This window comes from Pocillopora verrucosa, chromosome 10, assembly GCF_036669915.1.
Source record: "Pocillopora verrucosa isolate sample1 chromosome 10, ASM3666991v2, whole genome shotgun sequence".
Classification (NCBI taxonomy): domain Eukaryota; kingdom Metazoa; phylum Cnidaria; class Anthozoa; order Scleractinia; family Pocilloporidae; genus Pocillopora; species Pocillopora verrucosa.
The window spans coordinates 10288682-10312036 of record NC_089321.1 but is presented as its reverse complement, the minus strand read 5'-3'; the positions used below and the strand labels follow the sequence as shown (position 1 = coordinate 10312036).

Here is a 23355-nt window from a genome sequence, read left to right as displayed (position 1 = left end):
TTGAAATCTTCAAAACATGAGCTCTTCCGCTTGCTGAACGGATTGATTAAGTATTTCATTCGCAAAAGTTTATAAATAGTCTTCCTTGAATATGGTTTCCGTGCTGTGACAAGAGTGGATTACCACAAACAGTTTACAATTTGGACAATATTTCCGGTGTTTGTGCAGCTTAAGATCAGATGCATCTCAGTTGAGCTTCCTTTGGGTGGGTCATACTATGTCAGCCAAGAAAAATGTTATGTTGAAATGGCGGGGTCGGTGGATAATACTCCACAGTACTTTAATGAGCCCGGAACGTCTTTGAGAGCTCACCTGAATGTTACCTCGCGTGTGTTGGCGATTCTGCCACGAAGTGGATCCAGATAAGTTAATTGTAGAGCTCCAGCGCTAAAGAATGGGCGCTGTCATGAAAAGATTACAAGGACTAACAGTTTTATATCTATGTATATAAAGAATTCTGACAGTCGTTTGTTTTTTTTATATAAGCTTAAAATTACTTAAACGTAAAACTGGGTAAGGTCACGGAACGCACTGTCGGGAAAATGGTGTCAGTTAGCCTAATTGGTTTCTTCTTTAGAATGAAAAATATGCAAAGATCAAGAAAGATCATTGGTCGATGGTTGGAAGTCAATGAAATATGACTTGAATGGAAGTAACCTTGTTCACTTTGCTTGATTTATCAGCTATTTTGAAAGTACACTGCATGGAACAAAATAGAGTCGAACAGTATGGTTGCTCACAAAAAACGCAATTGTCGTCTGGGAGGTGTAAAATGACAAGCCTATTAAGTGATAGGAAATGTTTACAGCTTTAACGAATAAATATCTCAAAGCCCTTGAAAATAATTAAGATTAGGAACAACTGATGAGCTGACAATAGTTTTGTCAATTCAGATGCTACAGGGAATGTGCAGGTCACTCTTTTGATATAATACTTGGTTAAGTTATTTCGATGGTCTCCCAAAGTCAGGTCACTGAGGTGGAATGATAATCTAATATCCAAGAATGGTTGACGCGCGAAGGATCGATGTTGTGAAAACTCATGGTATCCCCTTTGCCGAAAACGCGTGTGCATCATACACGTGGTTAGTCCTTCAATTAATAATAGGCTGATAAAGCAATTTCCTCCACTTGATATGAGGTAGAGCATTGTTCCCAAGCCAATTTAAATTTGTCGGAGCCTGGAGCAAATGGTTCAGTCATGCAAAATAAATGATAAAGTAAATAATTTAATAGAGGACGTGGGTCCTTGATGATTTCCTTCAAGGAACGGGGCACGAAATCCAGCGGAAGGCGTGCGTAAGCTCAAACATGAGTCATGATCGAAGTAAGATTTAACTGAGAGTTCTAGAAATTAGGACGTGATCATATGAAATTTGTCTTCTGTTCGTAATGGGATTTTTCTGCTGGTTACGAGATGAATAAGGCGGGGATTTTAAGCTACGTCTGGGTAACAGAGCGAGGCTCTTCTCATAAAAAATTTCCCATCACACTTTCTGAGATCTCGGTGAAAAATATCTTAATCCTAACTTGGTTTGGGTGAGATAACTGAAACTGAGCCTGTGCAGTTTAGTGGAGACTCTTGAAAAGACTTATCGTGAAGCACATTGCCATGTCTCCCGCGTGTAAGGAACTATTTCAGTTAATATCTGTAATTAGGAAACTCTGCTTAATCGACCCTCGTCAACGAGCCAAGCCAATCAACAGCAACAAAATTGAAACAGTTTGTCGGCTTCGTTCTAATCCTTAAAAAGATGTGCTCGATCCAGAATTGGCGCTGCACGCAATAATGTGTTCAGGAGGTTAATTAAAGATGTTCCATAAAAATCGTAGTTATTTCGTGCTCAGTGACTTGAAAAGCCTTTTTCGTACTTGTAACAGCCCAGATTTTTAAGGATTTGTTGTTGCCTCTGGTCCAGACAGTGACTAACCACAAATTAGGCACCAAAAACCGCCTTTGTCTGTTGGCTAAGAATTGTCCATTTAGTTATGATTGTAACATCGAGGGTAACCCACACTTCCGACTGGCGTCAGGCCCAGGTCAGGTATGCAGAATTTTCTACAAGTTACATTTTCTTTGATATTTTTCATTATAAATCTGTCAATAAGCAAGTCGATCACATTATTGGATGCACCCTTGAAATTCAAGAGCCCTCGTTAAACCATAAAACGCTTTAATTGCTCATCACAGGTACAAAAAAAAGAGCCAAAAAGTAAAAAACATTCAAACTCGAGTCACACTACAACACAAGGCTGGATCGATCATATTATAAATGGCTGTGATCATAAAGAAGATTCTGTCGATCAAGCCTACATATTTGCTTGCTCAGAAAAATCATGGAGAGTTTGCGGCACTGTGTAAACCTTGAAGTGCATGTCGTATGCATTTATCATGCAGGCTACGCAAAATTACATTCCTATTAAACGTATGTAGACCATGACCATTGCTAGTAGTACTAAAGTGATTGTAAACTTTTAGAGAAAAGTATCGATTTAGTCGCCAGTACTCCTGGATGTGTCCATATGGATTATATCATAAAAAAAAACCGTCGAGTCACAGCGGGTAACATCTCTACGATTGTCTCTCTGATGGCTGGCTAACCTCGAAAGAGTCTGACCATTAGATCTGATAATAATATGTCGCAAGTATACATTCCTTACAACATATTCATTTTAAGCATAGTGTAAACGATTCATCCAAGGAAAAGGGCCTTTGTTGTCAACATGTCACGATGATCTCATTACGGGGAAGATGCCCTTCTATCATGGTGAAGGGTCTCACATTTAATTTTAATGGAACTTTCTAGTTGGGTTATTTTAGATCAAAGCTTCAGGAGGTGACTCGTCAGTATCGTTTGTCCAAAGAAATGCAAAAAAAGATAAGATCATTAAATTAATCACAAGTTAACGAGAAGATCACGAAAAGAGGCTGACAAATGACCTCTTACGCAGTCAAGTCAGTTGTTTTCTAATTAATCGGTTACACAAACACCAAGTTCAGTGGGCGTTTCCGTCACTGTCGATGCTGACATTTCACGATCTTGCATGCTGATATCTATATAATACCTTCTAATCTTCAGGGAAGCAATATTTTCGTGGCCAAAGGTAGGCCTACGACGAAGCAGAGGGAAACATGGCACTTTTAAAGGAGATTTTTGGAGTTTGTTCCGTCCTGTTTATCTTGCTCGAGGCACGAGCCACCGTTGGGTATTGTAAGTATCCGTGGTTGACTGAACCTTAAATTTTTTTAGAAACAAGATTTGAAAATATCCGTGTAATCGTAGCTTGTTTACGTGCCAGGTCAAACTTAGAGATCTTAAAAGACCTACGTTATAACCCAGTGTTTATACTGATCCGTTGTTTCTAAAAAAGTGCTATAATTTACGTTGATAATATTGATGAAGTTTATGCTGTACATGTCCTCCGACACTAAAACTGAATATCGAAGGCCTAAGGCCGGCGACTTACCCGTAATTGTGATAAGAGTAGTTTTTTTAACAGGTTCTTTTTGTTCCTTTTTTTCTGTTTTTTTGTTGTTGGAGAAAAACGCTTCCAACTCCGTGAAATTCATTTGTGAGGCGTTTGTTGAATCGGACATCTGAATGTTAAAGTTGCTACATGGTTATCATTATTTACGTTAAAAGTGAAGATCAACTTCTTTGCTAATTTAGAACTAAGTGGCCTGGGTATTCGACTATGTAAAGGCCATAGTCTGGAGTGACATGAAAACCTTCAATTATACATTTTTTCTTTTATTCTTATTTGGAACAAATTTCATCAGTGAGAAAATTGTTATCACCTCCACCCAAAGTCAGAGTTCTTGCCAATCTTCTCTCCAGCAGGGGAAGAAGTATTACGTGAGGAATGTTTGAACTTAACAGTTGAAAGACGCTTAAGAAGAGACCGAATGATAAGGCTAAGATGTCTTAGTGCTAAGATAAATACTCTTCTAGAGTCATAAGGCTAGAAATAACACCATTTTATCCAAAAAAATGTAGAACTTTGATACGGAGATAACCAAATATTCCAAACTCGGGATGAGAAATCAAGTCGCGGCTTGAAAGACTTAAAATATTCGAATTTGGAGAGGTGCTTACCCTGGAATGCGTTCATCAAAAAATTTTGTGAAATTCCTCTTTTCGCTTTCTAAGTCGAAAAGTACGTGCTGTTTTGTTATAGAAAGGAAACCACCGCATGATTTTTTTTTGCTAGTAAAAATAGAAGTAATAAATGTCTAGTGGGTCTAGACAGTTATATGCCGCTTTTACTGTGAGAATTTTACATTACGCGCGCAGTAACCAGACCCCTTACGAATGAGAAGCTACACAATTGTAGGATCTTAAGGCGCACACGTTTTGCCTTGCTTGCACAGCGCTCAACATTTGAACTTAAGACTTTTTCAGATCGTCACAATAGCGGAAATAGTTCGAACAACTTGTTCTGGGGCGGATTGAAAGTTAGCCGAAAATAGCTCTGAATTGCCATTTGTGTGAGACCTTGAGATCGCTACGTGATATCATGCGCGAGAGGTCACCTGATTGCAAAAGTCTAACCATTAACGTTTCTTAAATATGCCGTCTGCCGAAAGGGTTTGTTAACTTTCTTTACACTTGATTACTTTTCATAGAATTGCTATTACATCATGTGACTCACAACTATCACAGATTGGAACCATGTGATATGTTCTCACCCTAAATGCAGTTTCGTTGTTAAGATAAAATAAAACAAAAGTAATTCACTGGTTTAAACAGGCGATGTCGTTAATCTCCAAATTTAACTTTTAAAGGAAAAAGATATCAAACTGCTTCGCGTTTATTATGGGACATTCAGGAATAACAATGAGAGCCAAGGGGCGTGCTCGGTCAAACACGCCAACCACACATCGAAAGTATTATCGATTATCTAAAGCAATGCAGCTGAAAATCAAACAGCGAAAGCATATTTGGTTTTCTTTGAAGACCACCGGATGTTGAGCGGTTGGAGAGGTTGAAAGGCGATACATAAAAAATTTACGGATGTGGGTGATTAGATAGGCCTAACTCAATTTAGTTGAAGTTTGGTAAAGAAAACGGCAAAAACAAACGAACGAACAAAAAACAACAACAACAAACAAACATGTGGATATTATTTTTGTGAGTAGTTTTATCGTTTGCTCTGTGACCCCCAAAAAAAGTCACTGAAAAAACATCGGAATCTTCAAAATAACAAAATGTCAAATCTAAATTCTTAGATACTACGGAGCCACTGTGTTTCTTCAAAAGAGATCGCGATGAGATTGAGCCTTTATAGAAAGGAACTATTCCGTAACAATGACAGTTTCGTTTTTCCTATTTTTCCTTCTTCTCGTTGATTGCAACCATAAGAAGTCGTTCGAAAAAAAATTAAAAGGGTAGTTTGAGTACCAATTCTCAGGGAGACAATGGTAAAATTTACTTTCATTTAGTAGCGTGTTTATACCCTTCTTCGCCAATTGGCGATTTTTATGGAGTTAAGTGATTGTTTGGAGAGTTTGGTGGCATTCCTAGTCCATAGCGTAACTGTGGTTGATGGGCAATAAAATTCTGATGAAATGATTTGGCACAAGGCTAATGTAAGTCAAACTGACGTGATGGGTGATTTTGTCTTATCTTACTTTTGTTCTTTTATTTCTTTCTTGAAGCAAGGTCAACGTGCCCTGCAGTTAAAGTTCCGACTGTAAACAACGATTGCATAAGAATTTACAATCGCTGCTCATCAGACGAAGCTTGCTCAAATGGACTGAAATGTTGTCCATCTTCTAGAGATTATGGCTGCTCTCTTCGGTGTATTAAACCACGAGAACTCGGTAAGTGAAGATCCAACACGGATTGTTAGGGGGACTGTATGTCGGTATAATTGTTAAGGAATACAGCAAACTGCACCTGATCAAAAAGAAAAATAATACGAGGTCCACTTCTTAGCTCGTCCCGATAAATTTTCGCGTCTGCCCAGTATTTGAAGTGTTCTTGTATTTGTACGAAGCGTGCGAGCAGGTTGGGAGTGAGACCAATTCTTGTGAGAACCTTTGAAGACCAGTTGTCGACCTCATAACGAAAATATTTAATGATTTTTCCGTGTTTGTTTTTTGGAACATGTATACTCCTTACTTTGTCTCCATTTAAGAGGCTCGCGATTCGTTTGAGCTCCTTTAAATTAAATATTTTAAAAAGATTGAAAAGCTATCAGTAAGTTGCGTTTCATGACCTGCACGTTGACACATTGATAGTGGAAAAAAAAGCACCGATGTACAGTTGTACTAAAAAATGGCGATTATCGCTAGTTGGTGATTGAGAGAAATTACGAATTTTAAGAGGCTAAAACACTGGAAAAGTAAGTAATAAATTTGTTCCGAAAATCACACGGAAACAACAATACATATTTCTGTAACAGCCTTCTTGGTTTATTGTCCTTAACAACTTTGCCTCTGAGCTACTGGCAACTTCAGTAATTCTGTTGTCAGTCTCCAATTTCACCAGATGATTCAGTTCTTACTGAATCCCTTGCTAAAGATTGATTCAATATTTCAATGTAGAGGGCTGCCCCGAACCCTTAGACTTCGCTTTCGTGGTTGATACTTCCGGCAGCATCAGTAGACGGAACTTCGTAAGGCAGAGAGAGTTCATCGAGCAGATGATCGATGGTTTCGACATATCAGAAGAAGGAACCCATGTTGCTATAGTAGAATACAGCAGTACAGCGTCTGTCGTGTTAAAATTTAATAGTTTCACCGGAGTCCAGCTGAATGCAGTTAATCTAAAACGACAAGCCCGTAAGCTTCCCCATCAGCGTGGATATACCTACATAGATAAGGGTCTGCATTTGACAAACACGGAGGTGTTTTCTGTAAAAGGTGGAATGAGACCAAATGTTACAAAGGTAAGAAAAGGAAGGACTGCTGGGTAGTTTTTTTGTACTTACAGATTAATGACCGGTTTTGATTTTGATTTCACTGCTCCAAGCGTAATCGGAGTTGAGAACATGAAAGTTTATCACTAAAGGGCTGTCGCCGGAAAGAATCAAGGTAAAGTTGATTTAAAGTCATGAGAATCATGACCAAAAGGGGAAATTTTTCCTTCCTTAAAATAGGTTTAGACCCTAAAGGCCGGACATTCACAGGAGGTTTAACCCCAACCGCGGTTTTACGCAAGCAGTGGGCCGCACGTCTTCTCTATAAGAGGGATGTTTTCACTAAATAAATGTCCTTGCACTGCTAGCTTTCGGCCCTTTTGACACACGTAACAAAAATAAATGTTCAGATAAAAGATTCACCTAAATTCAAAATATTTTAGAACGTTAAACAAGGGGTAAAGTTTGTTTAATGAACCGGCCCTCCAAGATTTCATTCGTAAATAATATCCACATGTTTGTTTGTTGTTGTTGTTTTTCATTCGTAATATAAGTTATAACGATACAATTCGTATTTTCATGATTTCTGTGTTACATAAAACTTTACCACTTACGGCATGTTGAGGACCCAGAGATCCACCTTACCTTATAGAAAAGTGTCTTTACGTATGTTTATAAAACTTTAACAGTGGAGACCGTCATTTCGATAACAACTGAGTAAACTTGGCGCACACTCAAAAGGACTGCTCACTGTTCTAAAGTCGCTGTAAGACTACGTATCGCGAAAAAAAAACCTTTATTTGAGTCAAGACTGCCTTTTTGTGGCTCCTCGTTGTCCGGACGGATCGACAAGGGATGGCAAAAATAATGTCTTGATCAGGTTGTAAAGCAAGGTGCAAGGTTTAAAATGGCGGTGTTCTTAGTTTTCTCGAAGTGACTATCGTCATTATTGACAAAAAAACGTTTTTAGAAAATTTAAAAAACCTGGAGTGTAGAGCATACTTCTTTAACTCTTGACATAATTGTCTCCTATTTTTGTATAGATCGTTCTGGTAATGACCGATGGAAGACAGACGGTGGGGGAAGGATTTCTTTCCTCCGACATTCTCCATGACGCTGTTCAACCTCTGAAAGACAAAGGCATTCGTGTGATTTCTCTGGGTATTGGAACAGGTACCCTGCTGTTTGACCTTTTGACACTTGCTTCCACGGATGAGGATGTGTACTCAGCTGCAGATTTTAAAGAGCTTAAAAATTTGGTTACAGAGCTGACTGAAAGAAACTGTCCAGGTATGGTGTCCCTTTCAATATTGGCCACACCCTTTTTTAAGGTGAAGTTATTTCCTTCGTTGATGCAATTAAAAGGCAAACGTATCCAGAATAATGCGTAAAAAATAGGGTTTGAGGAAGACAACTCTATCAAAAAGCATAAAAAATCAACAAACTTAGTCTAGTTAACTCTGGGAAACATGCAGATCAAAACAGAAGTATTTTGAGAAATTTTGTCCGTTACCATTTCTGTTTCTTTATAATTGTGTTAGAAATAATTTCCTGACACTCGTCGTTCAGTTGACTATTTCTTTTATTCCCTCTTTTATTACTCAAGTTATTACAACGAGGACTAGCTTTGATCTCTCTAGGGAAGTGTGGGTCACCGCTTACAAAGGCGACACTTACTGAGCTGTCAATCTCTAACCTTCGTCATGCTTTTACACTTAAATAGCGAAGCACGCTAAATTATGCAGAGCGGAGTACGCATACTAAGTGGATACCTTCGCGATGTTTACGTTTTACGAAATGTCTTTCTAACTTAAATCTCTTGGTCTTATGGTCAAGTTCGGGTAAAACAAAAACAAGCTTGATAATATAAAAATTATAATAAACTTACTAACAGAAATAATCTTAAGAGAAAATAGTCCTTGAAGACTGTTGCATAACAGCAGAATAATCACAAAATTCGGACAAGAAAGGGCGTACCCAAGGTACCGCCCCTAAAGAGCTACATGCTAGTCGTATAAGTTATCTGATTACAAATTCAGTGCGGAAGATGAAAAGTACTATATGTTTACACTTAAAGTCACCTCTAAGTAAAAGAGGTGTCGAGCGTGCTAAATTATGCCTGTAAGATAAGACCGCCAAAAGGAATATGTAATTGTAAACTGGCTTATTATAATTTTTACTGAGTGGTTTGTGCTAATATATTATTTTAATTTATTTTCACGTTCAAATAAGTCAAAAATCACTTATAATGAAAATTCCTGCTAGATGCCAATTTTGTCTTTTAACAATTGCCACCCGATAGTTTGTCGATTTCTGTGATTGCATTCAAGACTCAAGAGAAATAGGAAAATGATTAAGCTACGTCACGTATTTGAAACTCTGCATAATCAGATCCTTTGCAAAGGGCAATCCATGAAAGAGCTCTGTCTTAATCATTTTAATCTTTTTCTCCGCGAGGAAAACAGCAAAACGATTGCTTGGTAGAAAAAGATTCACCAAAGTTGGTTAGGAATAACAAAGATTATAAATGATTGTAAGTGGCCGACAAAAAAATTTAGGCTACATTTCGTGATGCTCATATTGAAATGCAGCATCTCTGGATCGCAGGGTCAATGTGCGTCCTTTTAAGGGTAATAGCCCTGATCTACCTCATTAAATACTTAATTCTATACCACAGTTCATGGAAAATGGTCTGACTGGAGAGGCTGGGGTGACTGCACAGTACCATGCGGTGGTGGCCAACAGACAAGATATCGGGATTGTGACAATCCTCGTCCGGCGTACGGAGGAAGGCAGTGTCCTGGTGCCAGCGACGAGACACGTCCATGCAACGAGTTACCATGCGCCGGTAAGGATATGATTTAACTGTGCCGAGCCTTACTAAAGAGGAATAATGGGAAGGGTCTCGATGAATTGTATTTAAGTAAAGTGATTGACCTTGTGAAACCTACATTTTAGAAACAGTCATGTGTTTTATTTAACAGTTGATGGGGGCTGGACCGAGTGGAAACCGTGGGAAATATGTCCAGTGACTTGTGGAGGAGGAATACAGAATCAATATAGAACCTGCACAGATCCCCCACCTTCTCATGGCGGAAAAAATTGCTCCGGGGAAGGCATACTTACTCGTCCTTGCAACGAGGAGCCCTGTCCAGGTATGCAAACATCAGTCTTATATCCAAGAAAGGTCAGCCATGAATATTTCTATTTTCACTGCCAAAGAGTAATTTTTTCTTTTCATCACCGCTTCTTCATCAATCAATCAATAAATCGGTACTGCGAATGAATTAGAACATGGATTATGAAATAAAGATAGATTAGAAAACATAAGAACACGATCGCTCATTTCAGTTTTCCAAATTTTGAATCTTTTTCGTGCTATACTGATGCTATGACTCAACATCCTCCAGACTACTGGAAAGTGGTCGCCTCGGTCTAGAATCGTCCAATTTTCATGTAAATCCTCTTTTCTTAAGTTTTTTGGGCGGACCACACTTACTCTTTAGTAACAAGACGATTGACTTGGTTCCTAATCGCACCATAAAAGATAGTCCTTTGACCAGGAGGCATAGATAAGAATAGGCAGATATAGACTGCTTTAGACATACTTTTATGATGATCGTCCAGTGACGATCAAGGTAACCAAAGTGATTTGGTCCAGGATACAATTGTAGTCAGAGGTCATTTCTACCTATTTCAAATGAGAAAATGAAAAACGAAAACACCTTACCTCAGCATATGCTAAATAAGCAGAAGGTATTGCGAGGATACGAAGTTTGACCAGCTTCCTGCTTATGTTTGAAGTCGGATGGACGTTCATCTGGCCAAAAAAAATCTGTAAAATGCGTCTTTTTTTCACGTGACTCCTATGGATGGCACAGTGTAAGGACGAAAAAGCATATACACTACTTTCAAGGTGGTTGGTTTTCTATTCTGCAGTTAATGGAAACTGGACTCAGTGGGAAGACTGGAGACAATGCAGTGTGTCGTGTGGTGGAGGAACACAGAGTCGTGGTCGGACCTGTACTAATCCTCCGCCGCAATTTGGTGGTCGAGACTGCACTGGCGAGAGTCAAAATACGCGGTCTTGTAACGACCAACCGTGTCCAAGTAAATAACTTATTGTTACTGTTTCAGCGTGGCTCTTCCCTCGTTCTCTTTCATTTTTCTTTTACACATTCATATGAAGTCCTTTTTCTTGGAGTTCACTTCTATCACCTTTAGACGAGTTAATCTTTTCATACACCATCTTTATGATGTGATAGTGAACATAACACAATAACTATAACCACCACTAACGTGAAATGTTGTTGGATGCATAGTTGATGGAAGGTGGACAAGATGGAGTGATTGGGAGGCTTGCTCTAAATCGTGCGGTGATGGTACTCAGTTGTCCCGTCGATCATGTACCAATCCTTCCCCTGCGTTTGGAGGAGCTGACTGTGAGGGAGATAACGTACGGTCAAGGCCGTGCAAAGAAATGGAATGTCCTGGTAAATACCGATGCTTGTTACGAAGTAAATCATGCTTTGTTTGATGTGCTTGAAACATCTCAATGATGTTCAATTTTTTGTCCGGAGCACCTTAAATGTTTATCAGAGGTTTCTTCTTGTCTCCTGGTCATGGATTGCGGAAATTTACTGCTATTCTTTTGGAAGTATAAAGCAGTTTTTTTTGTTGGTTTGTTTTTTGTGTTCTTCCTGGGCTGTTCAAAGTTTTGATGAAGGTTCTTTCAGCTGATGAGTAATTTGTTCCACAGTTGATGGAAATTGGACCGATTGGGGATACTGGGAGGTCTGCAGTGTGACTTGTGGTGGAGGAGTGCAAAGCCGAACTCGGACTTGCACTAATCCCTCGCCACATTTTGGAGGCCGTGACTGTGTTGGAGAAAACGTCGAGGAGCGTTCATGTAACGACAACCCATGTCCAAGTAAATACTTCTTACTATTCTATTTATCACTGTTCACTGTACGCTATCATGTTTTTACATTTCAAGACCGATTCTTCTAACATTGCCTAACGTGTTTTGTTTCTAAATCAATAAGTCAAATAATTTGTACTTAACTATCTCCGAAAAAAGGAATTCATACCTCCTCCACATTTGCTCCTTTATTCTTTGATTATTCTCTGAAGTCTGAAAAATATCGCAAGTCTAATGTCTCCCTATCACTACATGTGTAGTTGACGGTAGGTGGACAAGATGGGGAGACTGGGAACAATGTTCCATGACATGTGGTGGTGGAATTCAAGCGTCCAGCCGATCATGCACTGCTCCTGCGCCTGAATTTGGAGGAAAAGATTGTGAAGGGGACAGCTGGCGTTCTCGAACCTGCAACGAAGAGGAGTGTCCTGGTAATTACGTTTAACAAGGCGCACACTTCCAATGATTTAGATTGCAGAATGAAAATATTATGCTGTTCGTGTGTGTTATTGGAGTTTTGCTTTGTGAGTGTAATTGATTCAAATATACTTCTATGCCTCCTGGTCATCAATAGCGAGCCGCCTGAATGCATTTCGTGTAGTACTCCGTGTTTGGTGTTGTTGTTTCTGCATGGTCCATCCAAAGTTTAAGGCAGACGTATCACAACGGTGGATTCATTTATTCCACAGTTGATGGAAAGTGGGCCGATTGGGGGGATTGGGAGCTATGCAGTGTCACGTGCGCTGGAGGAAAGCAGAACCGATTCCGAACTTGCACCAATCCACCGCCACGATTTGGAGGCCGGGACTGCAGCGGAGTAGGACAGGACGTGCGTTCTTGCAATGAAGACCCATGTCCAAGTAATGAATACTTATTTTTTCTCTCGAAATCTACCTGTATATTTTTTTCATATTGATAGGGGAAGCTACTAATTATTCAAGATACACAAACGAACCGCATCAACAATAAAAAGGTGACTGAAAAGGCCACCAACGCCACCAGAACCACTATTTCTTTGTAGGCTTATTCAAGAAAACCAGAAGGTGTTTCTCTCCATCTGTTTCATTGTTAGTGGTTACATTCAAGCTTATTCAGCGCCGCTATCTATCATTAAGCCCTTCTACCAACTATTGGAGCAAACTGATAATTAAGACATTTGGACATGAACCGATAAGTACAGAGAGTTATGAGTTCAGCTGCCTCTGACACGTATCACTTATGAACAAACATTTGCAGTCGACGGAAGGTGGACAAGGTGGGGAACATGGGAACCATGTCCAGTGTCATGTGGTGGTGGTATTCAGTTATCTAAGCGGTCTTGTACCAATCCTGCACCTGCATTTGGAGGAGACGACTGCGAAGGGGAAAGCGTTCGCTTAAGATCCTGCAACGAACGAGGATGTCCTGGTAAATTCGATTGACAGTCTTCCACTTGTACTTTTCCATGTTATTCATTATCACACCCTTACCAAAAGAGAAAGAATCATTGTCAGTTTGCTACCTTTTGCGCATTTGCCATATGTAACGGATGGTTTTATAAAATCAATCTTCTCCTATCTTCTGTGGCGATTTCTCTAAGGAAAAATATTTGGTAACTTTGAAAACAGGGAAGGAAGCTTGAGAAATCGATTATGTGCTTAACTTAGAAGAGACGTTCATGGTTTCATTCTTGTTCTCATAACTTAGAATTGCCAATAATGATTTCCTCCGGCTTTTTAAAATTGGTATTGTTCTACCTCATCCTGATATCGTGATAATCATAGAAAGGTGGGTATCATTTAGTCTCTTCCCTCCACTTACTTTGCTAATTTTCTTATCGCTTGATTAAGCTGACGGAAACTGGTCAGAATGGAGCGAGTTTACCCCTTGTACCCATTCTTGTGCCGGTGGAATACAAAATCGCTCCAGAACATGCACCAACCCACCACCGAAAAACGATGGAAAATACTGTGCAGGAGAGAGCAGTGAAGTGCGACTGTGCAATACTCTGCCATGTCCAGGTAAGCACGTCAACACCTAATTCTTTTAAATACATGTGAATCGTAAGGTCGTTATGAGGTGTACAATAATCGCATGGACAGTAACAGCAGACATAAGCTACACAACTGTAAGAAAAGAAACACGATCTTGCATAAACACCACCCCATACACACATTCACCTAAAATTCTGTGACCAAAGGTGCTATACGAAAAGTTTTTGAAAAATTTGGAATGTAATCACGAGTATTTCCTTTGTTATCTAATAGTCGACGGAGGATGGTCACTGTTCGGAGAGTGGGGCTCATGTTCTCTGACATGTGGAAGTGGAGTTCAAGATCGACAAAGAACTTGTACCAATCCCTCTCCAGCCTTCGGTGGAAGACCTTGTGACGGTTCTAGTATGGAGACCAGATTTTGCCAGCAATTTCCATGTCCAGGTAATTTGAAGGAAGCAATCCAGCTTCATTTAACGACTCTGTTTAACTGTGAGAAAGAAAAAACTAAGGTTCGTTTTGTATTCTAGTCTACTCGCTATAAATCTCGTCGAAAGATATTTGATATAAAGCTGTGAAAAAATATGCATTTTTTTTCCGGTTTATCGAACTATTTTGTTGCTTCAACGACTCCTGTTAGCGAAAAAAAGCAAAACCAGTATTTTATGTTGCTAACCATCTCCTTCATGATCGAGATCTTTAAATTCAAGCAAATTACTTTTCTCAATGATTATGGGCTCTCTATTTTCTACGAGCTTCCAAAATCCTTTTTTGCATACTCATCTCTTCTCAAACGGCATGCTGATAATTTTATAGACGTAACGTGTCGTTTCATGGACTGCTTAAATTGCCATGATTCACGTGGTAAACAAACGAGGAAAGACTATCTTCTAAGGCTTAGGAATGGTAGATAAAATTGCAATAAGTCTTAACGTCGGGTAAAAAGAAGAAGTGTCCTGAAGCGCTCTATCTCCTTCAGTAAATGGCAGGTGGACTGGCTGGGACAGTTGGAGCCCCTGTACAGTCAGTTGTGGTGGTGGGCAACAGGAACGATCCAGATCATGCACCAATCCTCCTCCAGCACATGGTGGCGCAGACTGCGAAGGACCCAGCAAAGAGGTTCAATCCTGCAATGAGAACCATTGTCCGGGTTAGATTTGGACCTCTTTACTCCTTCTCTGTAGGGATAAATGCAGATTTTCTAGGATACCCTTGAAGAAGCAACAAATATAACCATAACTCATTCTCTTAAATTAGTTGCAGAATTTTATATCATTGTTTTAGCCACGGTGGTGTTTTAGCTTCTCTACAAATATCTGCATACAACTAATTTATCCTATTCCAGTACCGATCCAGTACCGATCTTCGGGTGACTTGTTGTTTCTGTGATGTTTCATCTTGTTAAAATTACTCATAGAAAAGAAGATTACATGTCATATGTCTCTGCCAATTTTTTTCAACCTATCCGCCTTGATCTTTTCCTCGTCATTTTGGTAGTGGACGGTAAATGGACAGTTTGGGGAAACTGGGGCATTTGTTCTTTAACGTGTGGAGGTGGCGTGCAAGACCGTTCAAGAACTTGTACCAATCCTCCACCGGCCTTTGGTGGAGCGCAGTGTGTTGGACCAAGTAGAAGCACGCGATTATGCAACGACAATCCATGTCCAGGTAATGATAAAACAATTGTCTTTTAAAATAATGTAAATAAACACTTAACTCAGTACTCCACAAAATATACAGGTAATCTTTGTTTTGGAGCAGCGAAGTTAGCTCCTTGCATTAATCGAGTGATTAGTCGGCAGCCATACTGTTGAATGGTCGTTCATGGAGTAGTTGCTTGTTTAGAGGTATTTCTGTTCGTTTGCTAGTTCTTCTCCGTGAATTCTTCTATCTTATTTTTTACTCATTCTTTTTCTTTTTCATGTAGAAGTACATCCTGCATTAACACTAACATACCCAGGTGTCGGCGTCGAGGGTCGCGACATTGCATGCACCTTGCCAAAAGGCTTGTTTTCACTTACACCATTCATGAATCATGAACTATTTTTCATGTTTTACCATGGCTTTTCTTCTTCAGGGGACGGGAAATGGTCTGCATGGAAACCCTGGTCTCCTTGCAGTGTGTCATGCTCATTAGGAACTCAGAGTCGATCCCGCACCTGTACCAATCCTCCTCCAACTTTTGGTGGTAAAGACTGCGTGGGAAAGAGTGATGAAACCAAGTCCTGTAACAAGGGACCTTGCCCGGGTAAGTCACCCTTTTAGCTGGGATTTATAATGAAAGTCCGGGCTTTAGGAGGCCATCTTAAATGCATAGTTGATATGTGGCCCGTTCAGATCGGGGAAGATTAGATACAGTAATGACAAAATTTCACTTGATTAAGGACATTAGATATCACCTCAAGATGCAAGTTCTTTACTTACACACTACTTTAAAGACGAATTTCTCCTCAACAATGGAAATGGTAATTATTTCAAGAAGAATTGCTCTCATTATGGAGAAATACGAACGGTTGAAATAAAATTCCCATTGTAAACGTTAAATTTTTTGGTCGTACAGACACTACCTTGTATTCGTCTGCATGAAAACACAAACAGATATTTAGTTTTTAAAATAATTTTATTTGATGCCTCTCTTTTCGTCAATGAAAAAAACTTCTCACAGTGAATGGAAGGTGGGCAAGATGGAACCCATGGGGCTTATGCCCAGTGAGATGTGGGGGCGGAACTCAAGTACGTTCACGATCCTGCACTAATCCCCCACCCGCCTTTGGTGGAGCAAATTGCATCGGAGATAGACGACAGGTCCAATCATGCAATGAGCAACCGTGCGAAGGTAAACTTTATTTCTATTCTCCCTGAGTGAATGATGTCTATTACTTTATCCAGGAACGAGCAGCTTCTGTTAAAGACAAGAACCTCGCTAATGGTATGAGTCGCTTATGAGTATTTTTTATCGCCCTTAGTGGTGCGTTCAACCACGAAATCTTCACTGGCTAAAGTTTAAAAGCTAGTGTTGCCGAGTGGTTAAGGCACTGAGACTGTAATCTGGTGTTCCCTTATTCAAGCCATCTAACTACTATGTTTTAATTTCGCAGTTCATGGTAACTGGGCAAGATGGCAAAGCTGGAGCAAATGCAGTAAGAGCTGTGGTGGTGGAGATCAGAGCCGAATGCGAACCTGCACAAATCCACCACCTCTTCATGGTGGCAGGCAGTGTTCAGGAAGGAACAAGGAGACTCGCTTTTGCAACAGACGGCCGTGTCCAGGTAAGAGCGAATCGTTCGGCCTGACGAAGGGCCAACAGTCGAAACCTCCATTTTAGAAAATCCTTACGTTCGCAAATTTAACAACTGCGCTGAAAAAACTCAAATTGTCTTGTATTATCCCCACCAACGCAGCATCACCGTTTCTTTAGAAACTTACCCCCTTTATACTAGTCCTGGATTTTATTTTACCTTTCATGAGTAAAATCTGACTCTGAGGGTGATTAGTCGAGGATAAATAGTCGTCACAGTACCCTACTATTACGAGGTTTACAAAATCAGTTAGCCAATAATAGCCGGGAACGGAATTATGATTAATAGCGAATTGAAATTTGCAAATCAATGGTTGGGACAAAGCAAAACGTTTTCATCGAGTTTATGAGCGGTTCATTCACGTCTCCTGGGACAGGATGAGTCAGTCTTTCGTTATTGGCTTAGTGACTCCGGTAGTCGCTTGAGAATATTTACCTAAGCGTACATAGTAATAGCTTTCAATGTCTCACGTATTCAACAACAATTGTGCAAATCGGACCATCCATTTAATGAAAAAGCGGAGATAAAAACATGATGAAATTTTGATTTTTCTCTTCCCTGATGAAACAGTCGACGGCAACTGGGCTGACTGGAAACCATGGAGCAGGTGTTCACGATCATGTGGAGGAGGAACACAGGTCCGTTTGCGTACTTGCACCAATCCCCCACGTTCCAATGGTGGATCATGGTGTATTGGGAGCCAACAGGAAAGACAATCCTGCAATGAAGATAAACTGTGCCCTGGTAAATAGTTTGAATAAGTTCATAATGATAGATACCTTGAGCTGTGTAATGATGGTGTTAATAATCAAACTTGGGATCAACGAAACGAATGCTCTGCTTCCTAAGAATTGATGTTTACGATTTAAATTGCAGGTAGCTGGAAAATTTAAGGCTGCCTTACGTTTAGTTCGTGCGTCTTGAACTCTGAAAGGAGAAGCAATTCCAACAGTATCATAAATATGTATATATAGAAAATGCAAGCTGAAGGACACTCGTTGGTACCCACAGCCACATAATGGCTTTTCATCACTTCTAATGGAACAAACTCCATTTTTCTCTATTAGCCCTAATGGCATTTTTCTCAATCGCTTTATTTACTATAACCCAATCAGTTGATGGTGGTTGGTCCTTCTGGAGTTACTGGGGACGATGCTCAGTTTCCTGTGGATCTGGAGTAATGTATCGAACCAGAACTTGTACCAGTCCCCCACCAGCGCACGGTGGAGTACGGTGTCGGGGAGAAAGCAGAGAAATTTATTACTGTGAGAGATCATCCTGCCCAGGTAGCTACACGACATTACTTTAACTCTATTTTCGTCATTGTTTTCTTTCTCCAAAGACTTTATATATAATGAAGCAAGGTGCTGCGCGGAAATCGTAAAATATGTGTTTGAATATGATTTTGCAATTTTCTGTTTAAAACTTTACAGAAAAATAAACGAAACTTGTTCTTAAGAGGGTCATGGATCCAGCCCTTGGTAACCCCCCCCCCCCAGACATTTACCGTTCCTGACGCCATACACCCCGAAATTCTAAGCATTATTAACCTTAATGTGTTTAAGTTGTCACTCTGACGAAAGGCTAACAATCGAGACATCATCTTCAGGAACGTTTTAAGGCGGCCAGTTTGCATTATCAACTCATTTGATATAACCAAGTTATCATGTAATATTCCCCACCGACACTGAACCACAGTTTCGTTACGGGAACTTACCCCGTTATTCATTTATGGTGTGACAGTTGATGGTAATTGGGCTCAGTGGGGTCGTTTTAGCCGATGCTCAAGGAGGTGTTCAGGTGGAGTTAAGCGTCGTTACAGATCTTGTTCTAATCCGCGTCCGTCCAATGGCGGTAAGCAGTGTCCTGGCGAAGCGGTGGAAGAAATTCCTTGCAACACAAGACCTTGTTCAGGTAATACTCTTTACGGAGTCCCTTTTGATTTAAATTAAACAAAATTATCTCTTAATTTAAACTGACATCTTCTCACAGATTGTTCAGACGATCTTGTCACAGAATGATCGCCTGAGCTTTAGATATGAATGTTAAGTAGAGTGTAATAACCCTCTCGGTGTTTAAAACCCATTAACAAGGGACCGAGCTTACGACTGACTGTGAGCCAACACTCTTTACCCACGTAAGCTCTATTTAAGAGCGCAAATCTGAATGTTCTGGCCTTCTTTCCACGAGGAATACTCAAATTTTATCTATATATTATTTTATTTTATTGTGAAAAATTACAATGGTTCTCACTTCTTTGCGCGAAAAATGGCAATTTTCCCCTCTCTTGCTTTTTTTTATCACTTTGTCATCGACACATCAAGGAAACTCATATTTTAGAATATGAGTTTATTACTTCAACACTGTAACCGAAATTGGAACCGAAGAAAACCCTCATGACATTTTTAGCTCGATTTTACATTCGTTTTGCACAGTTGGCTCACAAACATTAATTAGCTATGTAATACCTATGTAATACATATCCTCGTTTTGATTTTCATTTTAATAGTAAATGGAAACTGGGGCCGATGGGACAGCTGGAGTCCATGCTCAAAAACTTGTGGAGGCCTGGGGCGGAGAATAAGAAGAAGGCAATGCAACAACCCCCCTCCCTCTAACGGAGGCAGATATTGTGTTGGAGACAGTACATTAACGGCCTCATGTGCCGCGTGGTTACCTTGTGAAGGTGAGTATAGAAGATATTTGATCCGCAAACTGTAAATAGAAGTTGAGGAACATAAGTATCAAGTTACTGGAACTTATGGCTCTGTTCGTCTTTAACTAAAATTAATGTTTACTTCAATACTTATCTTGATAAACAAGTAGGTTGAATTTGCACTCGAGATAAGCGGCTCATCCAGCCTGAGCTTATCCCGGTTTTCATAACATGAAGCGACAAGGAGTATTACTACTCCCTCCTGCTACCCCCCTCCCCCCCCCCAGCATTTCATGGAGAGAGGCACTGTGACAGTAAAATGTTGTTGCTCAAAAACACAACACAATGACTAGGCCAGGTCTCGAACCAGGACCTCTCGACGCGGACCCCAGCTTACCAACCATCTTGCCACAAGTAGGAAATGCCTTCATGCACTCTGAGTGGGTTTACACCTATTATGCTGTTTTGTTTTCTTAGTGAGCTGCAACATCCCTCTGGACTTTGCTATCATCGCCGACACATCTGGCAGCATTTCCAGAAAAAACTTTCAGCTTCTTCAAAATTTCATTCGTGGTCTGGTGGATAGCTTTCAGGTGGATGAAGATTACACCCATATAGCTATTATAGAGTACAGCACCACTGCTTCTGTGCAGCTCCATTTCAATGACTTGTCTGGAAAAAATCTGACCAGACAAAACGTAAAGGAAAAGGTTCAAAGCATGCCCCATAAACGAGGGTACACGTACATCGACAGAGCATTACGTATGGCAGACCGAGACGTTTTCACATACGCCGCTGGCATGCGATATAACGTGGATAAGGTAAATATATATATTCTCGATCACGATCACAATCGAGCTTTAATTTTAAGGAGTAAGCGACCAGCACTAATAACCTGTTGATTACGCTTCAAAAAAGCTTCTGCTTCAAAGATTCTAGTCAACCATAATGTACTGAGTGTATGTCCCAAGAATTCCACCATTTTCATTTCCGTCGTCTATGAGTTTTTTTTTTACTCATTTTTCTTAATTTTCTAGAATAAATCCTTGCAGGTGTGTCTTATTTACATCTTAAATTTTCGTCAGTCTCTGTAATAAAGAATATCAGTGCTTGCCTGAGATTCACTGTTATTTATCTAATATCAACATTTTATCAATATTTTGTAGAGAAGAAAAACTTGACGGAATTTAGTACAGAAGTTTGCATCTCTTTGCGAACTTATGGTTTGACGGTTCGAGCTCACTCTAGGCTCTTAGTAAGTGAGCTGCGCGAAAGAGCGCGCTAACGAAAAGCGGTATTGCGGTTGTCAGAGAAACAATTATAGAATGACCCCTATGTTCTAGATCTTCACTTAACCACCCGCCGGCCCGCCAGCATATTTTATGCGTCCACAAACAGAGAACCCGTCATAGGCTAGACAGCACACCACGGCAACTGAATTCGATTCGTTCACATTTCGATGGCATCAATATCTGCTTTGTCATTTAACACGTTTGACATTTGACTCTGTTAGGTGGCACTCGTAATGACGGATGGGGTGCAAACAGTTGAAAAGAACTCCGGGAAGTCAGACATCGAGATTCTTACCGAAGCTTCAAAGCCTCTTAAAGAAAAGGGCGTGCGCATCATTTCGCTTGGAATTGGAAAGCGGGTCAATAGGAAAAGTCTGGAGGCCATTTCCTCAGGCAGAGACGTGTACTCTTCACGAACCTTCTCTGAACTCAAAACATTAGTGAAGAAATTAAAGAAAGGAACCTGCCATGGTGAGAACAAAGGAATTGATTAAAAATAGAGAGAGTTGTACGCACAGAACTATAACTTGCGGCCTGTGCGAGGCGTTCAGTGAGTTAAAAATAGAGCGAAGTAGTAAAGAGCGCGATAATAGAGGTGAATTAAAAAAAAGCGAGGGATCTGGAGATTGGAGCATTACGCGACTCCTCCGCTTCTGTGGCACTGTTTTTTATCCCGCTTCGTTTTATTAACTGAACGCCTGGAACAGGCTGAAGAACCTGACCCGGACAGAAATCCGGAAAAAAAGCTTCCCAACAGTAATATCCAGTTTCATTTTATTTCGCTAAAAACCCCATTCTCCTCTGCTGTTATAGTTGTCATCTACAAACACGCATTATCTCAAACTTCAGTCAGTTAAAAGCGTGCCATTTTTTTAATGCTGAGTTTCCTACTAAAACGTTAATTTTCCAACCTATTTTATTAATATTTATGTCACTGATTGCGTGTTTTCAAATTTCTTTTCTTTTCTTTTTCAGCGACAGCGGCAGGCTACAAATACGTAAGACGTACAAGATAGATCTGACATCACAGATCATTTATCGCCTCGCAATCCATTCAGAGCCAATCTCTGCAGTAAAGTAACGAGTAAAGGGAAACAAAACAGACTAACAGTATTATGTTTGGGAGCTTCGGTGAACTGACAGGTTGTTCTTTTCCAGGCGTAATATTATCATCAATGCAAGAGATTAACAATCCACTAAATTGGTTTATTAAATTTGATACCCACTGACCTGTCATTGTTAACCGGTGGGGAGGGGAGAGGGAGGATTTTAGGTGGGGGGAATCACATGGTATTCAGTCAAGGGGAACAGCAGGAGATCAATCGTTGAAAAGAGAGTTTAAATGGGGCACAATAGAAAATTGACTGCTTTAGACGGGAATCATCCAAATTCTACAAATCCTTATAGGGGGGACCAGGTAAATTTTATTGTGCATCAACAAGAGCCCATCACAAGTGATAGGCTCCTGGCATCAACCAAGCCCCACCCCCAACCCCCCCCCCCCCCTCCTTCCCACGGCGATAGACAATGATTTTTCCCTCATGGTGACAATAATGATGATGATGAAAAAAATAATAATAATGATAATGATAATACCAATAATGTAGCCAAGCGTCAGCTAATAAATGCAATAACTTATTGTCCAAAACTTCGGAATTTTCAAAATCAGTAAGTTCTAGATTTAAAAAGGTCCCAGTGGAGTTAATCGTTAACCGTAAAACGGCAGAAAAAAATTAAAGGAATAAAGAAACCCAAATTAAAATTTTAACCGTGGGTTAGCGCTAATAAGCCTTCGAACAACTGGGCCCTGAAAGTTAACAGGCTAGTTAAAATGTTTTTACAGGGTATGTTTAGTTTATATTAGACTAGAATAGAGCTTAAGAGGCAATACCACGTATTTCATGTACATCATATGTGGGGACAACGCTGAGTTAAAAGCCTTAGAACAAATGAACGTGAACTGCAAATTCTCTCAAGCGAAAGTGACGAAATAATGAAGAGTTAATTCATTGTCAGACTTAAGGTAAAGTGCTTTCCCGAAATCGATTGATTTTTATTGCTATTTAGAAAGAATGATGAAAAATTAAATTGATATTAAAGTTAAGTAGCAACAGCATCTTGAGCGGTCAACCTTATAGTTGACTATGGACTCCGCTGTTCGAGGTTTAAAGCGATGTGTCGGTATGTCTTAGGTCGCTTTGAACGGTAAATTTGGTTGTACACAGTTTAAAGGGAAGCATGCGTGTGTTTCAATATGTTTGCTTTTAGATTAAAAATAAATAATAAATGCAGAGAAGGAAATAAAACTACAGTTATCCAAGCTGCAATTTCAAGTGAATATGACTTGCAAA

At 40.0% G+C, this 23355-nt stretch overlaps 1 protein-coding gene across 3 annotated transcripts; it reads left to right on the top strand.

The window, feature by feature from the left end:
• The first annotated feature begins 2273 nt into the window (after nucleotides 1–2273).
• LOC131799173 (A disintegrin and metalloproteinase with thrombospondin motifs adt-1) lies at nucleotides 2274–23324 on the top strand. Of its 3 annotated transcripts, XM_059116866.2 has the most exons (27): nucleotides 2274–2425; nucleotides 3080–3211; nucleotides 5659–5823; nucleotides 6550–6893; nucleotides 7907–8153; nucleotides 9541–9711; nucleotides 9848–10018; nucleotides 10803–10973; nucleotides 11186–11356; nucleotides 11623–11793; nucleotides 12045–12215; nucleotides 12474–12644; nucleotides 13021–13191; nucleotides 13614–13784; nucleotides 14031–14201; nucleotides 14737–14907; nucleotides 15255–15425; nucleotides 15835–16005; nucleotides 16423–16593; nucleotides 16856–17026; nucleotides 17627–17800; nucleotides 18172–18342; nucleotides 18800–18970; nucleotides 19566–19742; nucleotides 20190–20533; nucleotides 21226–21475; nucleotides 21980–23324. In XM_059116866.2, the coding sequence occupies exons 2-27, from the start codon at nucleotides 3133–3135 to the stop codon at nucleotides 22018–22020; spliced, it is 4728 nt and encodes a 1575-aa protein (XP_058972849.2). In that variant the 5' UTR covers nucleotides 2274–2425; nucleotides 3080–3132; the 3' UTR covers nucleotides 22021–23324. The 3 variants fall into 3 exon arrangements, with proteins under 3 accessions (XP_058972849.2, XP_058972850.2, XP_058972852.2); XM_059116867.2 differs by lacking the exons at nucleotides 11186–11356; nucleotides 11623–11793 and having other exon boundaries at nucleotides 2276–2425; XM_059116869.2 differs by lacking the exons at nucleotides 10803–10973; nucleotides 11186–11356; nucleotides 11623–11793; nucleotides 12045–12215 and having other exon boundaries at nucleotides 2279–2425.
• The last annotated feature ends 31 nt before the right edge of the window (nucleotides 23325–23355 follow it).